This window comes from Pleurodeles waltl, chromosome 1_2 (genome assembly GCF_031143425.1).
Source record: "Pleurodeles waltl isolate 20211129_DDA chromosome 1_2, aPleWal1.hap1.20221129, whole genome shotgun sequence".
NCBI classification, from domain to species: domain Eukaryota; kingdom Metazoa; phylum Chordata; class Amphibia; order Caudata; family Salamandridae; genus Pleurodeles; species Pleurodeles waltl.
In genome coordinates, this window is record NC_090437.1 from 981,925,015 (window position 1) to 981,941,125 (window position 16,111).

Sequence of the window (16,111 nt, forward strand, 5' to 3'; positions counted from 1 at the left end):
GTTTTTAAGCATAGGATTGGCACAGTGCCATCCATGCTGAGCGTGAAAGTCTTTTGCCATTTGTACAGCAAAATCTTTAAGCATAGGATTGGCCCAGTGCCGAGCTGGAAAATGACAAAAGCCTTTTCCCAACTCCAGGCATAGTATTACAGCTTTGAACTGGTAAAATACCATCCAAGCCAACCTGGAATGAGCAAAAGCACCCCCTGACATGTGTTTTGATATCGTTATACAGGGAGTGCAGAATTATTAGGCAAATGAGTATTTTGACCACATCATCCTCTTTATGCATGTTGTCTTACTCCAAGCTGTATAGGCTCGAAAGCCTACTACCAATTAAGCATATTAGGTGATGTGCATCTCTGTAATGAGAAGGGGTGTGGTCTAATGACATCAACACCCTATATCAGGTGTGCATAATTATTAGGCAACTTCCTTTCCTTTGGCAAAATGGGTCAAAAGAAGGACTTGACAGGCTCAGAAAAGTCAAAAATAGTGAGATATCTTGCAGAGGGATGCAGCACTCTTAAAATTGCAAAGCTTCTGAAGCGTGATCATCGAACAATCAAGTGTTTCATTCAAAATAGTCAACAGGTTCGCAAGAAGCGTGTGGAAAAACCAAGGCGCAAAATAACTGCCCATAAACTGAGAAAAGTCAAGTGTGCAGCTGCCACGATGCCACTTGCCACCAGTTTGGCCATATTTCAGAGCTGCAACATCACTGGAGCGCCCAAAAGCACAAGGTGTGCAATACTCAGAGACATGGCCAAGGTAAGAAAGGCTGAAAGACGACCACCACTGAACAAGACACACAAGCTGAAACGTCAAGACTGGGCCAAGAAATATCTCAAGACTGATTTTTCTAAGGTTTTATGGACTGATGAAATGAGAGTGAGTCTTGATGGGCCAGATGGATGGGCCCGTGGCTGGATTGGTAAAGGGCAGAGAGCTCCAGTCCGACTCAGACGCCAGCATTGTGGAGGTGGAGTACTGGTTTGGGCTGGTATCATCAAAGATGAGCTTGTGGGGCCTTTTCGGGTTGAGGATGGAGTCAAGCTCAACTCCCAGTCCTACTGCCAGTTCCTGGAAGACACCTTCTTCAAGCAGTGGTACAGGAAGAAGTCTGCATCCTTCAAGAAAAACATGATTCTCATGCAGGACAATGCTCCATCACACGCGTCCAAGTACTCCACAGCGTGGCTGGCAAGAAAGGGTATAAAAGAAGGAAATCTAATGACATGGCCTCCTTGTTCACCTGATCTGAACCCCATTGAGAACCTGTGGTCCATCATCAAATGTGAGATTTACAAGGAGGGAAAACAGTACACCTCTCTGAACAGTGTCTGGGAGGCTGTGGTTGCTGCTGCACGCAATGTTGATGGTGAACAGATCAAAACACTGACAGAATCCATGGATGGCAGGCTTTTGAGTGTCCTTGCAAAGAAAGGTGGCTATAGTGGTCACTGATTTGTTTTTGTTTTGTTTTTGAATGTCAGAAATGTATATTTGTGAATGTTGAGATGTTATATTGGTTTCACTGGTAATGATAAATAATTGAAATGGGTATATATTTTTTTTTGTTAAGTTGCCTAATAATTATGCACAGTAATAGTCACCTGCACACACAGATATCCCCCTAACATAGCTAAAACTAAAAACAAACTAAAAACTACTTCCAAAAATATTCAGCTTTGATATTAATGAGTTTTTTGGGTTCATTGAGAACATGGTTGTTGTTCAATAATAAAATTAATCCTCAAAAATACAACTTGCCTAATAATTCTGCACTCCCTGTATCTCTTCAGAGTGGTTTAACGTTGTTCACATTCAAGGGAACACCCTGTATAAGTCAGAACAAAACACTTTCAGGGTTAGTGACACATACATTATGCATAACAGAAGAGGGAACTCTGGGTAGTTACCAAGTTTAGGTGGAGAGCAGCTCCATTGAAGAGCATTCTGCAACACCAGCGAGAGAGAGTCCCTCCCCTTCTCCCTCTCCCTTTGCATAAGCCCACCATCTAGTGTTGGGCTTGGAGTGTTACAAGCTGTTTTTCTTCTAAGAAGTTTTTTCCCCGAGTCACGGGAAGAAGTGACTCCGCCTCTCGGTGATACTGTGCATGGGCATTGTATCCTTTGTTAGATTGTTTTCTTTCCGCCGTCTGGTTCAGACGTGTTTCCTCTTGCTCCCGTATATCTCGGTTCTGTATTAGCTGAACTTTTCTCTAACTTTCTATAAATGTTGGGATAGTATCGATCACGTTTCCCACCCTTATAGTCGATCATACTGCAGCCGTCGGGGTCGATTACACGCCCTTAGGGGCGACCTCGCCCTTTTTGGGCCTACTTCGACACACTGCAGTCAAACTATGGTAGGCTGATGGAACTAACTCCCTTTTGGTTTTCCCCTCGGTGACACACCAAATTTCGCTACACCGATCAGCATTTGGTGTGCAATCTCTGCCTGTCTCCAGATCACAGAAGAAGAACTGTGATGCTTGCTGATCGTTTCGATCCAAAAAGAATCTTAGGAGTCGAAGAGCGTGTTGAATGGAGATGGCGTCCAAGTAGTCAGAGCACACACCTGACATCTTCGGGGACGAACACTGCAAGAAGCGGTGGCACAGTGTGCAACCTTTTCCATCGCAGACTCTGATTCGGATCAAGATTCAGATGTCTACAGGCAATCCATCCCACAGATGCAGTACATGACTACACCAGCCCCGTCCCACCACCCACAGACAATTAAAAATACTTCTGCATTAGTCTTTGGCCCTCCACTGCCTTCAAGCTATGGTTGGACCTGAAAAATACATTCAGATGACCAACCCTCGGGTTCGGCACCGAAACAAAAGACCAATCTGCATTCGGCACCCAGCAAACAGCATGCCGTATCTGTTTCGGTACCAAGCCGAAAATTTAACTCTTTCACCTCGGAACCGAAAAAAGTAACAGCGCTTTTGGAGCAGACATTTTCGGCTTAACTCAAGCATTTGGTATCCAAGCTTTTGGAGCTGAAACCTGTCGGTGGTTGATATGCTCCAGCTACTGAGGAGTAATCAGAGATACAGCCCATATTGGAGGTTATGGACGCTAAACAGCAAAAAATCCATATACATAAGGACATAGGAAGGAGGATAGCCTCTCCTTCTCCAACAATCAAAGGAAAATTAACTTTTGAAGAATCTTTAGACGCTGGGCCTCCACCTACTAAAATCTATAAACAAAAGGAGAAACAAAAGGCACCGCAGCAGCCTTCACTACCACATTCTCCTTCCCTTCCTGCTTCTCCACCACCTTCACCTACACAGTTCTCTCCACAAGAATGCCTTATTTCACCACATAGGGATGATTTATCCGATCCTCAAGAAGATGTAGATCCATGGAATATATGACCCAGATCCCATTCTTCCCTATTTATACCCAGAAAGGCCATCTCCCCCTGAAGATACCACTGCTTACAATCAGGTTATAGCTAGAGCAGCTGCGTATCATAATGTTCAATTACATACAGATTCCATTGAAGATGATTTTTTTATTTAACACCTTAACCTCTAGTATCATTGTCTCCTAATGCTGGCAGGCATGCTTAATTATGCCGAAGATATTTTTAAAGAACCAGTAAAATTAAGAGTCATTTCACCTAGGGTCGATTAAAAATATATAAACCTACATCCTCTGATCCAGTTTTTAGTAGATCACAACTACCACCTGCCTCAATATTAGTTATTGCAGCAAGAAAGTGAGCCAGTAGCCAGTCTACAGGGGTGGCGCCTCCTCCAGACAAAGAAAATTGTAAATTTGATGCAGCAGGTAAGAGTGGAAACTCAGCTGCTAACCACTGCAGGCTTGCGAACTCTCAAGCACTCCTAGCAAGGTACGACAGAGCTCATTGGGATCAAATGGAAGACTTGTTGCAATACCTTCCATCAGAGCATCAAAAAAGGGCACAACAAATAGAAGCTGAAGGGCAGGCTATTTCTAATAACCAAATCAGATCTACTATAGATGCAGCTGATACAGTAGCAAGGGGTGTCAACACCAGCATCATCATTAGGAGACATGCATGGATAAAGGCTTCAGGTTTTAAGCCAGAGATACAACGAGCAGTATTAATCATGCCCTTTGGTAAACAACATTTATTTGGGCCAGAAGTCGATAGACAAGTTCAAAAAGGACTCAAACAGCTAAAGCTATGGGTGCGTTATACACTACACCCAATCAAGGAACCTTTTGTAGGCCACAGGTTAGGGATGGTTTCAAATCATCAACCACAGAACCATCCACATCCCAACCAAAACAAGGGCCCCACTTCTACAACAAAGATTAATTTAGAGGCTCTTACAGAAGAGCAAATTATAGAGGAAGAGGTAAATCAGCCAGTCCAAGAGATTCCTCAACCTCAACAAAACAATGTCTTCTTACACATCCCCACAGAGCATAAATCTCCTGTGGGAGGAAGATTAGTAAATTTGTACCCACAGTGGGCAAAACATTACTACAGATCAATGTTTTCTATCTATTATCTAACATGGCTATTGTCTAGAACTCTTCTCTACTCCACCAAACATTCTCCCTCGTTCACAAAAACCTACTCTGGAACATCTCAGGTTATTAAAACAGGAGGTACAATCATTACTACTCAAAGGTGCCATAGAGATGGTACCTATATCCCAACAAGGATACAGAGTGTATTGACTATACTTCCTCATATCAAAGAAAGATGGAACTCTCAGACCAATCTTAGATCTCAGACCCCTCAATCAGTACATTCTTTCAGAACACTTTCATATGGTCACTCTGCAAGACATCATTCCCGTACTATAAAAACAGGATTACATGGCAGCATCAGATCTCAAAGATGCTTATTTCGACATTCCCAATCATCCAGCACATCCAAAATATCTAAGATTAGTTATAGTAGGAAACCACTACCAATTCAAAGTGCTACTGATCCTGAAAGGATCACATTCATGAGCTAGTGTTGTTGGACTGCCAGACTCACTGGTCTCTGCAATGTTGAAATTACATCATCCTATCAAAGGGGTGGCCCTTTCAGGATCCTGTGCCTCAGACCACAATCACAACAGATGCACCTGTGATGGATTGGGGAGCCCATCTCAACAACCTCACTATACAGGGGGAATAGGACTCAATTCAATAAACGTATCTTATTATCCACTTGGAATTACTAGCAGTATTCCTGGCACTCAAAGCTTTCCTAATACAAATCACATACAAGACAGTCTGAATAAGGACAGACTATATGACCACAATGTATTATCCTCAAAAACAGTGGGGGGGTGGATGGGTCACTCATCTCAGTTGTCCCTTTTAGCACAGACAATTTGAAAATGGGCAATTCACAATCCGATTCAAGTACTAGCAGAGTGTATTCCAGGGATACACCACCAATTGCTGACCTCTTAAGCGGGATGCAGCAACAAGTACACAAATGGGAGATTCACCCCCAGGTGATTCGATAATACTTCCAAATGTGAGGAACCCCCAGACACAGGTGTTTGCGCCACAAAAGAAAATGCAAAATGCCAAAACTTTGCATCCAGGTACCCACACCCTCAATCCAAGGGCAATGCTGTATGAATCAATTGGTCAGGGATATTTGCTTACTCTTTTCCACCTCTCCCACTAATTCCATTTCTGATCAGAAAGATAAAACAAACCTCGCTCACCATGATAGTCGTATCTCCCACGTGGGCACGTCAGCATTGGTACACAACACTATTTGATCTGTCTGTAGTACCACATTACAAACTACCAAACAGACCAGACCTGTTGACTCAAAAGAGAGGCCAAATCACACTTCGAAATCCCGGCATACTCAACCTGGTGATTTGGCTCCTGAAATCATAGAAATCGGCCACTTACAACTTCCATCAGAATGTATGAAAATTCGGAAGGAAGCACGCACACCCACAACTAGACTCTGTTACGCGGTTGAATTGAAGCTTTTTGTCTATTACTGTCAACCCAAAAACATTGACCCACTTAAAGCTTCTGTACAGGATATTGTTTACTATTTTATACACTTACAAAAAGTAAACCTCACATTCTCCTCTGTTAGGATCCATTTAACAGCACTAGCTGCTTACCTCCAAAACAGACACCATACTTTCCTGTTATAAAAGTGCTTATGGAAGGTCTTAAGAGTTATTCTACATAGAGCTCTACCAGCCTTTGTGTGGAATCTTAACATTGTTCTTACCAGACTTATGGGACCACCATTTGAACACATGCACTCTTACCCTTTTCAGTTTTTATCTTGGAGGGATGCCTTCTTAGTGGCAATCACTTCTTTAAGAAGAGTTAGTGAAATTCAAGCCTTCACTCTGGAAGAACCTTTCTTTCAAATTCACAAAAACAAAATAGTTCTTAGGACAAACCCAAAATTACAACCAAAGGTGGTTTCACCTTTTCATAGCAATAAGTCAGTGAAATTTTCAGTCTTCTTTCCCCAGCCATATTCCGTAGCTGTAAGAGCTCTTCATTCCCTTGATGTTTAGAGAGCTCTTGTGTACTATAGACAGAACAATAGATTTCAGAAAAACCAAGCAACTCTTTGTGGCATTTCAACAGCCTCACAAAGGTAATCCTATTATTGGATTAGCCAAATGAAAAGTGAAGTGTGTTCAAACTTGCTATCTTAAAGCTAAAAGTCAGTTACCAGTAACTCCTAAAGCACATTCCACTTGGAAAAAAGGAGCTTCGATGGCATTTTTGGGGGATATACCAATAGCAGACATATGTAAAGCAGCCACATGGTCTACACCACATACATTTACCAAACACTACTGTGTGGATGTGTTATCTCGCCATTAACCAAACGTTGGATAGGCAGTGCTTAAAACGCTATTTGAAACTACTCCAACAGGCTAGCCACCGTTTAATTTGGGAGGGGACTGATTTACAGTCTATGCAAATCATGTGTACCTACAGCTACACATGCACTTTCATGTAGTGCTGTAGATTCATATGCGCCCTCCCTCCTACCTGGAAGCCTGTAGCCATTGTAGTAGTATTTATTGTAAATATATACATTGTATGGACATCTTTTTCTTTACTATGTATGTACATATTCACGTATGCACTCTACTTTACCTTCCTGCGGGAAAACAATCTACCAAAGGACTAAATGACCATGTGCAGTATCACTGAGTGGGGGAGTCACTCGAACCCAACACTAGATGGCGGACTTATGCAAAGCATGTGAATCTGCAGCACTACATGCCACGAACAGATGTCTAATGGATAAGTAACATTTTCCATATATATAAATGCACACATATATATGTAATAAATATATATATATATATATGTAATAAATATATATATATATATATATATATATATATATATATATATATATGAATATATATATGATGCTGAAGGCATCGTAGATTCAGGTATTACCAGATGTTCTAGATAAAAATGAAATAGATATTACGCATTACCTGTTATGTTTTTTTAGGCTAGAAATTAATTTTGAGCTGTTTGCTTTAAAAAGCTAATTTTCTAAAAATGAAAATGTTAATTGAAAGTAGTAAATTAAATACTGGACTTCACTGTTTGTATTCAATAGAAGAGAAGTGTGCTTACATTTGTAGGTAATATCGAATTTTACAAAATACACCATTTGTTTTCTTAAAACATGAAAATACATTCTAGCTGTAGTAATAAAAGCAAGTTGAAGCTACTCTGCAGAATGCTGATAACAGTGGGAACTAATTGGACTTGAATTGTTCATTAAAGGTAAACAAAACCCTAACATGTTATTTACACAATGGTAAACTCTGCCACTTGATTTGGGGTTGTACTTGTGATGTAGTTACATTGAAATAAGGAAAAGATTTCATGTTTTTGTGAAATCTGGTTGTTTATATTACTGAGGTTCGTGCAGTTTCAGCAGCTATATGTAAATGTATATCTATGCCAACTGCTTGCATACATCGGGATACTGTGATAAATGAACAAACATTGCTTTTCAGCACTGTTCTGTTTGAGTCCTTTATACTTTTTCAAGGCAAGCTGCTATTATGTTACTTAACTAAATGCATTTTTGTTTAAACTAGAGGTAAGTCAAAGAATCCAAACAGCACATCCATCAGGAAGACAAGTGATGCTCCACTATTTGCTTCCCTGGATGAACAACATTGAATTGGTAGATTTGAAGCCTTTGCCAACAGTTCGGCGGCACCATGACGAGCAAGATGAATCAGTAAAGGACCGAGAGCTAATGGTGAATTCTAGGCGGTGGCTGAGAGGAGAAGGTTGGGGGTCGCCTCAAGCTACTGCCTTGGTCTTGAACAATTTGATGTATATGACAGCAAAGGTAAGTGTACTTCTTGAACTGCTTTCTTTCATCTAGCTTATCAGATGTATTTACTAAAACCATATATCTTGCAGCTTCCGTTGTGTTTTGTGAATAGGGAAATATTTGTATTGCAATTCTAGTGCCTACTGTCTTGTTTTAAATTCTGTGGAATTTAACTTGTTTCCTACACCAGTGAACTAGCAATATCTGATAGAGACTTCTAGTTGCAGATTCCTCACCTTTGAATTTCACCAGGCGTCAGACTGGATCCATAGATATTTTTTTTTCTTCGAGCAGTATCCCTGCGCGCTGTTAGGTGGCGTCGGTCAGTTCCATGGGTGTCGTTTGCGTCATGGTTGCCTTGATGATGTTGCGGTCATATATTGGTGCCACCCCGGTGCACTGATGTCGGTTCTTTTTATTTCGCGCCAGCCTACGCGCAGATCCGGATAAGAGCTACCCCAGTCATTTTTTGACTAACTGCTACATTTTGTAGTTTTTGATGAGTTTCGGTGCGTCAAGGGATGTCCTGTAAGAGCGGCTTCAAGTCCTGCGACTCCTGACTCCGCATGAGGTCGGTGATGGTTGCGCATCTCGTGTGTCTCTGGTGTCTGGAGTGCAACCGCGACCCAAAGTCGTGCTCAGAGTGTCGGGCCATGAACCCGAAAGTTTTGAGGAGTGGTCCCTGAAGCTCATGGCAGCTAGACACTCGACTCCACATTGTTCCCGGTCCCATTCAAGAGGAAGGTCTGGAGACCGGTCGTGGAGTCACCACCATTCTTCTTCCAAGACATCTGGACATTCGGGTAAGAAGAAGAAGAAGAAGTCGAAGATTGCAAAACATTCTTTGACTTCTCCCCGTCGCTCGCACGACGCGGGAAGAGCATCAATGCTCTAGGCCTCTGTTCTAGGACCCTCAGTCGAAGTCTGCTCCGCGCCTCCCGAATTTCCGGGACCCGGGGTTACCCCTGCCCAACTTAAGGAGTTCTATGAGGCTATGCACCTCATACTTGGGCATCCAACCCACCCTCTGTGCCTTTGGGCCCAGTGGAGTCTGTGAGGGCCTCCTCGGGTTCAATGTCGGCGACTGTGTTCCTGACTCCGGAGGGCCTCCTCAGGATCCACTTCCGGATCTGTCACTACGCTGGTCGTGCCAACGCGACCTTCCCCAGCGTCGGGTCAGATGTCGACGCTCCTGGCGCCGATTCGGCCAAAAATTGACCTCAACGTATATTCATTCCCATCGACCCAGAGCCAGAACGTTGTTGCCCAACTCTGATTCCATTTTTCATGGGTCCTGCTGTGCCCAGGGTTGATCCTGAACCCTGTTACTATCTGTATGGGGATAGTGTAGAGGGGTCGCTGGACCCTTTAGAAGACCAGCTTGTGCCTGAACTGGACTGGGTACAGGATTTGGGTGATTCCAGTGGGTTGGACACCTCCCCTGACACTGGCATGCTCTTTCACCATACCATGGCTACGGAGGAGGGAGCGTCTTATTCTATGGTGGTGAGAAGAGCGGCGGAGGTTTTGAACCTTGAGCTTCCTTCTGTGGAGGTCAGGCCTAACCTCCTGACTGAAGTGCTTCAGCCTGGGGCCTCCAGCCCGGAACTCTTTCTTCCCTTCAATGAAGCACTTAGACATCCTACTGGGGACCTGGTCAAAACCCATCATCGCCACCATCAGTCTATGCCGAATTACCCAGATTGTGTTACCCAACGCCCTACACCTGAGAGCCTTGTCATCCAGGCTTCTTCTTCCTCTGGCGCATTACCTACCACTCCCCAGGACAGGGAACCAAAAAGACTGGATCTAAGGAAATGCCTCCTTGGCATGGTTACCACCTAACGTTTTGCCTTGGCTGGTGCTAAGTTATGATTGAAAGTGTGCTGGGACCCTGCTAACCAGGCCCCAGCTCCAGTGTTCTTTCCCTAAACTGTACCTTTGTCTCCACAATTGGCACAATCCTGGCACTCAGGTAAGTCCCTTGTAACTGGTACCCCTGGTACCCAGGGCCCTGATGCCAGGGAAGGTCTCTAAAGGCTGCAGCATGTATTATGCCACCCTAGGGACCCCTCACTCAGCACATGCACACTGCCTCACAGCTTGTGTGTGCTGGTGGGGAGAAAATGACTAAGTCGACATGACACTCCCCTCAGGGTGCCATGCCAACCTCACACTGCCTGTGGCATAGGTAAGTCACCCCTCTAGCAGGCCTTACAGCCCTAAGGCGGGGTGCACTATACCACAGGTGAGGGCATATGTGCATGTGCACTATGCCCCTACAATGTCTAAGAAAAACCTTAGACATTGTAAGTGCAGGGTAGCCATGAGAGTATATGGTCTGGGAGTTTGTTAAACACAAACTCCACAGTCCCATAATGGCTACACTGAAAACTGGGAAGTTTGGTATCAAACTTCTCAGCACAATAAATGCACACTGATGCCAGTGTGCAATTTATTGTAACATACACCCAGAGGGCATCTTAGAGATGCCCCCTGAATACCTACCCGACTTCTGGTGTAGGCTGACCAGTTTCTGCAAGCCTGCCACCCACCAGACATGTTGCTGGCCATATGGGGTGAGTGTCTTTGTGCACTCTGTGGCCAGGAACAAAGCCTGTACTGGGTGGAGGTGCTTCTCACCTCCCCCTGCAGGAACTGTAACACCTGGCGGTCACCCTCAAAGGCTCAGCTAGTAGAGATGCCCGCCCCTGCGGCCACTGCCCCCACTTTTGGCGGCAAGGCTGGAGGAGATAATGAGAAAAAACAATGAGGAGTCACCCACCAGTCAGGAGTGCCCTTATGGTGTCCTGAGCTGAGTTGAACCCCGCCTTTGGAAATCCTCCATCTCGAGATTGGAGGATTCCCCCAATAAGATTAGGGATGTGCCCTGCTCCCCTCAGGGAGGAGGCACAAAGAGGGTGTAGCCACCCTCAAGGACAGTAGCCACTGGCTACTGCCCTCCTGACCTAAACACACCCCTAACTTCAGTATCTAGGGGTGACCTAGAACCCAGGAAATCAGATTCCTGCTGCCTACACAAAGGACTGCTGACCTGGAAGCCTTGCAAAGATGACTGAGACAACAACTGCTTTGGCCCCAGCCCTACCTGCCTGTCTCCAGGCTCAAAGAACCTGCACAGCGACACATCCGACAGGGACCCGCGACCTCTGAAGCCTCAGAGTGTTGCCCTGAACCCAAAGGACTAAGAAACTCCCGAGAACAGCGGCACTGTTCAAAAACAGCAACAACTTTGCAACTTTTTCAACAGCTTCCAAAGAACTCACTCTTCCCACCAGAAGCGTGAGACTTCACACTCTGCACCGGACGCCCCCGGGTCGAGCATCAGAGAACCAACACTGCAGAGAGGACTCCCAGGCGACTGCAACTCCATGAGTAACCTGAGAATACCCCCCATACATCCCCACAGTGACGCATGCAGAGAGGATCCAAAGGCTCCCCCTGACCGCGACTGCCTGGAAAAAAGAACCCGAAGCGTGGACCAAGCACTGCACCCGCAGCCCCCAGGACCGAAAGGAACCAAACTCCAGTGCAGGAGTGACCATCAGGCGACCCTCTGCCTAGCCCAGTCGGTGGCTGGCCCGAGAAGCCCTCCTGTGCCCTGCCTGCACTGCTAGAGTGACCTCCGGGTCCCTCCATTTATTTCTATAGAAAACCCGACGCCTGCTTTGCACACTGCACCCGGCTGCCCCTGTGCCGCTGAGGGTGTAGTTTGTGTACCTACTTGTTATTCCCCCCGTGCTCTTCAAAAGCCCCCTGGTTTGCCCTCCGCAGACGCAGGTACCCTGTTGGCAGACTGGAACCGGAGCACCCCGGTTCTCCATAGGCGCCTATGTGTTTTGGGCCCTCCTTTGACCTCTGCACCTGACCAGCCCTGTGTTGCTGGTGCAGTGACTTTGGGGTTGCCTTGAACCTCCAGCGGTGGACTGCCTATGCTTAGGAAACTGAACTTGTAAAGTGCTTTACTTACCTGAGAAACTAACCAATACTTATCTCCCTCAGGAACTGTTGCTGTTTGCACTGTGTCCACTTTTAAAATAGCTTATTGCCATTTTAACCTATACTGTATATGTTATTGCTCTAATTCAAAGTTCCTTATTTACCTGTTTGGAGTACCTTGCATTTTATGTATTTACTTCAAATCTTGAATCTTGTGGTTCTAAATTAAATTAAGAAAATATATTTTTCTATATAAAAACTATTGGCCTGGAGTTAAGTCTTAGAGTGCGTGTTCCTCATTTATTGCCTGTGTGTACAACAAATGCTTAACACTACCCTCTGATAAGCCTACTGCTTGACCACACTACCACAAAATAGAGCATTAGAATTATTTTATTTTGCCACTATTAATCTCTAAGGGGAACCCTTGGACTCTGTGCACACTATCTCTCACTTTGCGATAGTATATACAGAGCCAACTTGCTTCAACAGTTATTCACCCGAACTTGTCCATTCGCAGCCTCCTTCCATGGAGATTGAGCAGCGACAATTGACTGCTTTTGACCTTCCTCCCAAAGTCTGTAATGTCATATTGGCAGTCAGGCGTCCCTCCACCAAAACGGTGTATGCCTGTCGTTGGAAGAAAGTTGTGGCATGGTGTATCAGCAAATCTGTTGATCCTCTCTCTGCACCTCTCTGAGGTTCCCTTTATTCTCTCTCTTGCCCAGCAGGGCACTGCTCTGGGAACCCTCAAAGGTTATTTGTCTGCTGTCTCTTCGCTTTTTAGGCTACCAGACCAACATTCTCTCTTCGATTCTCCTATTATTGGGAGGTTTGTTAAAGGCCTCAATCTATGCTTCCTCCCGTCCATCATGCCCCAGTGGGATTTGAACTTGGTCCTCACCTGCCTTATGTGTGCCCCTTTTGAGCTGCTCTACAACTGTTCTTTATGGCTCCTAACCCTTAAAACAGTCTTCTTGATCGCCATCACTTCTGCTCGCAGAGTAAGTGAGCTTCAGGCTCTTTCTTTGAAGCCACCATTCCTAGCAGTGCATCCTGACAAAGTGGTGCTTCATACCGGGGCTTTCTTTTCTTCCCAAAGTAGTAACACCTTTCCACGTATGCCATTCTAGCGCCTTGCCTACTCTTTAGGCACCCCCACATCCCTCTCATGAGAAGGAGAGACTCCACTGTCTGGATCAAAAAAGAACATTGGCGTTCTATCTAGATGGCACCAAAGAATTCCGGGTGGATGATCAACTCTTTGTGGAATATGTGGGTGCGAAGAAAGGGAAGGGGTTGCAGAAGAGGACCATCTCACAATGGGTAGTCCTCTGCATCAAGATGTGCTACGCTTTGGCGCTCATTCATCCAGAGCAACTGCTGCTACCACAGCGTTAGCACGTGGAGTTCCACTCCTGGAGATCTGTCAGGCAGCAACGTGGGCGTCCTTACATACGTTCACCAAGCACTACTGCCTGCACAGTCAGGTCCGCAGGGCTGGCTGCTTTGACCGTTTGGGCCTACACAACTTTTTGGTGTGATCTTACTTTGCAGCTTACCTCCGGATAAGGTATTGCTGGGGTATCTATTCAAAGGTAAGGAATCTGCAACTAGAAGTCTCTATCAGATGTACAAGTTACTTACCTTTCGTAACGATATATCTGGTAGACACATATTCTAGGCCTTACCGACCCACCCATCCTCCCCGCACTGTGAACTGATTTCTAGGGACAGGTACTTCCCTCTAGGGGCCCTAGTTTTGGTACACCTTTATCAGTGTTCTTCATGGCTCCCCGCTACTGGTGTGGAAAGTCGTGAAAAGAAACTGACGTTAGCGCGCCGGGGTGGTGCCTATATAAACCTGCGATGTCATCACAGCGACCACAAGGCCAACAACACCCGTGGAGTCGACGGCGGACAGGGGTACTGCTCGAAGAAAAGTCTCCGGATCCAGTCTGACGGCTGGGGAAATTCAAAGGTAAGGAATCTGCAACTAGAATATGTCTCTACCAGATATATTGTTACCAAAAGTAAGTAACTTGTACTTTAGGAATATCCTGTCCTGTGCCTCCCTGAGTGCATTTGAATATGTTGGTTTGTAGAATGTTAGTATTTTTAGTATTTAATTGTTCAATAAAAGCTTTTAGTGTTTCAAATTTCTGATTTTAGGTTGCACATTGTTTTAACCTCTTCTTATTTCAGGGCGCTAGAAGAGGTGGCAGTTCCTAGATAATTAGGAGACATTTAGTCCATTTTGACAGGATTAGACCATTTTGATGCCTTTCTATCACAACCCTTAATGCATGATGATTTCTGTTAAACAGCATCTCTAAATAATTCTCCAAGAGGTTCTTGTGCTGCAAATGCTTGGGTTCAGATCAAATGGAGAAGTTCAGGTCATTGAACTGCAGCAATGTGTTCCAACAGATCTGTCTCCCTGTTTGATCTTTTTGATAAGCTTTGATTGGGAATTTGAGTGGACACAAATCAGGGTTTCTGCTGGGCTGAAATTTGGGGCCAGTATCAGCAGGTTCTGGACTTTTGCCCCAATACCATTGTGTTGGTATGCCTGTGTAATGCCCAATAAGTCTGGATCATTAAACGTTTTGTTAAAAATTTATGAGGTGTGACCATAATTGAGGATGCCTGAATCAGCCAAGCAGTGTATGTTTCACTTCAGCTGCTCTGAGGAAAATGGCACTTTAAAAAAAAAAAAAAAAGAAAAATAAAAAACAACCTGTCAGTTCAATCCTTACATTTGTGCAGTTATAAGTATATAATCCATATATAATTTAGACATGCATTTTTTATTCATATACATCACCTGTAATGATAGGTTGCTCCTTAGCATCTGCCTTTAGCGTTCACCCAATGATTCAGAACACATTTTTTGCATAGTGTAGAGTGCCACCCTAAATAGGATGGGTGCTTACCTGGCTGCGTCGAAACTGATGTACTATGATGTGCTAAACTATTATGTATTGGGATGTGGCACGAGTCATTACCTGTGGCTGACATTATTTCAAGCATTCCATCCATGACACACTTTGTATGCTTTAGTGTGCCACCCTAAGTGGGGCAGGTATGCCCAGACATGAGTACTATGCACACTTTGGCTGGAGCCCAGCTATACATTGCTGATGAGGCCTAACTAGCAAAAACTTGTCCTGGGCTGAATGTGTTCTGGTTCAGGGAGGACCTGACCTGGCAATTCAGGCTGGCTTCTCCCATTGGTGCAGAGTCAAGACCGATTTGCATATGGCTGGGTCCAAACTTAAATGGTACAGTGTGCAAAATAAAAATGGCCTGGGCTGTGATTTGAGTGAATACCAGTGTCTGAGGTTAATTCAAGCATTCAATCCATCACGTTTATGGTCCATTGTCACAGCAGAACTTTGTATTCCAAGCATCACATTTGTGTACAATTTAGAGTCCTAAGGAAAAATACATAGGTATTTGAACTGCCCCAACTGAAAGTAGAGCATCTGTCTGACTAACTGAAGTCCTCCAGCCCCCTTTGGAGGCATCAGAACTGCTGCAACAATTTAACAAGGCCTTTTTTAAACTCATTGAGTCTGCATACCACCTAATGCTCTAGCTGTGAACTAACTCATTGCCAGGTGGTATAGGCTTGCTCCAGGTTATGCTGCCTTCCTCTCACTACATACCTCACCAGAGAGGTTGGTCTTACAGACCTTGTTGTGTGCCAAGTGAAACCCAGTAGCATTTCCTATTGCATCTCCAGACAGGAAGTCAAAACAATTGGAGGTGGTTGGGAAAGAGATGTTCTCTGCCTGTAGCTTGTCTAGACTT

General features: G+C 44.6%; 1 protein-coding gene across 12 annotated transcripts in view; it reads left to right on the forward strand.

Annotated features, from left to right (window-relative positions):
* FRYL (FRY like transcription coactivator) overlaps positions 1-16,111 on the forward strand; it is a 1,894,812-nt gene that overhangs the window by 972,512 nt on the left and 906,189 nt on the right. For all 12 annotated transcript variants that reach the window (XM_069201557.1, XM_069201569.1, XM_069201550.1 and 9 more), the window contains one exon: positions 8,091-8,350. In XM_069201557.1, the coding sequence (XP_069057658.1) occupies positions 8,091-8,350 (260 nt within the window). The remainder of the gene's footprint in view (positions 1-8,090; positions 8,351-16,111) is intronic.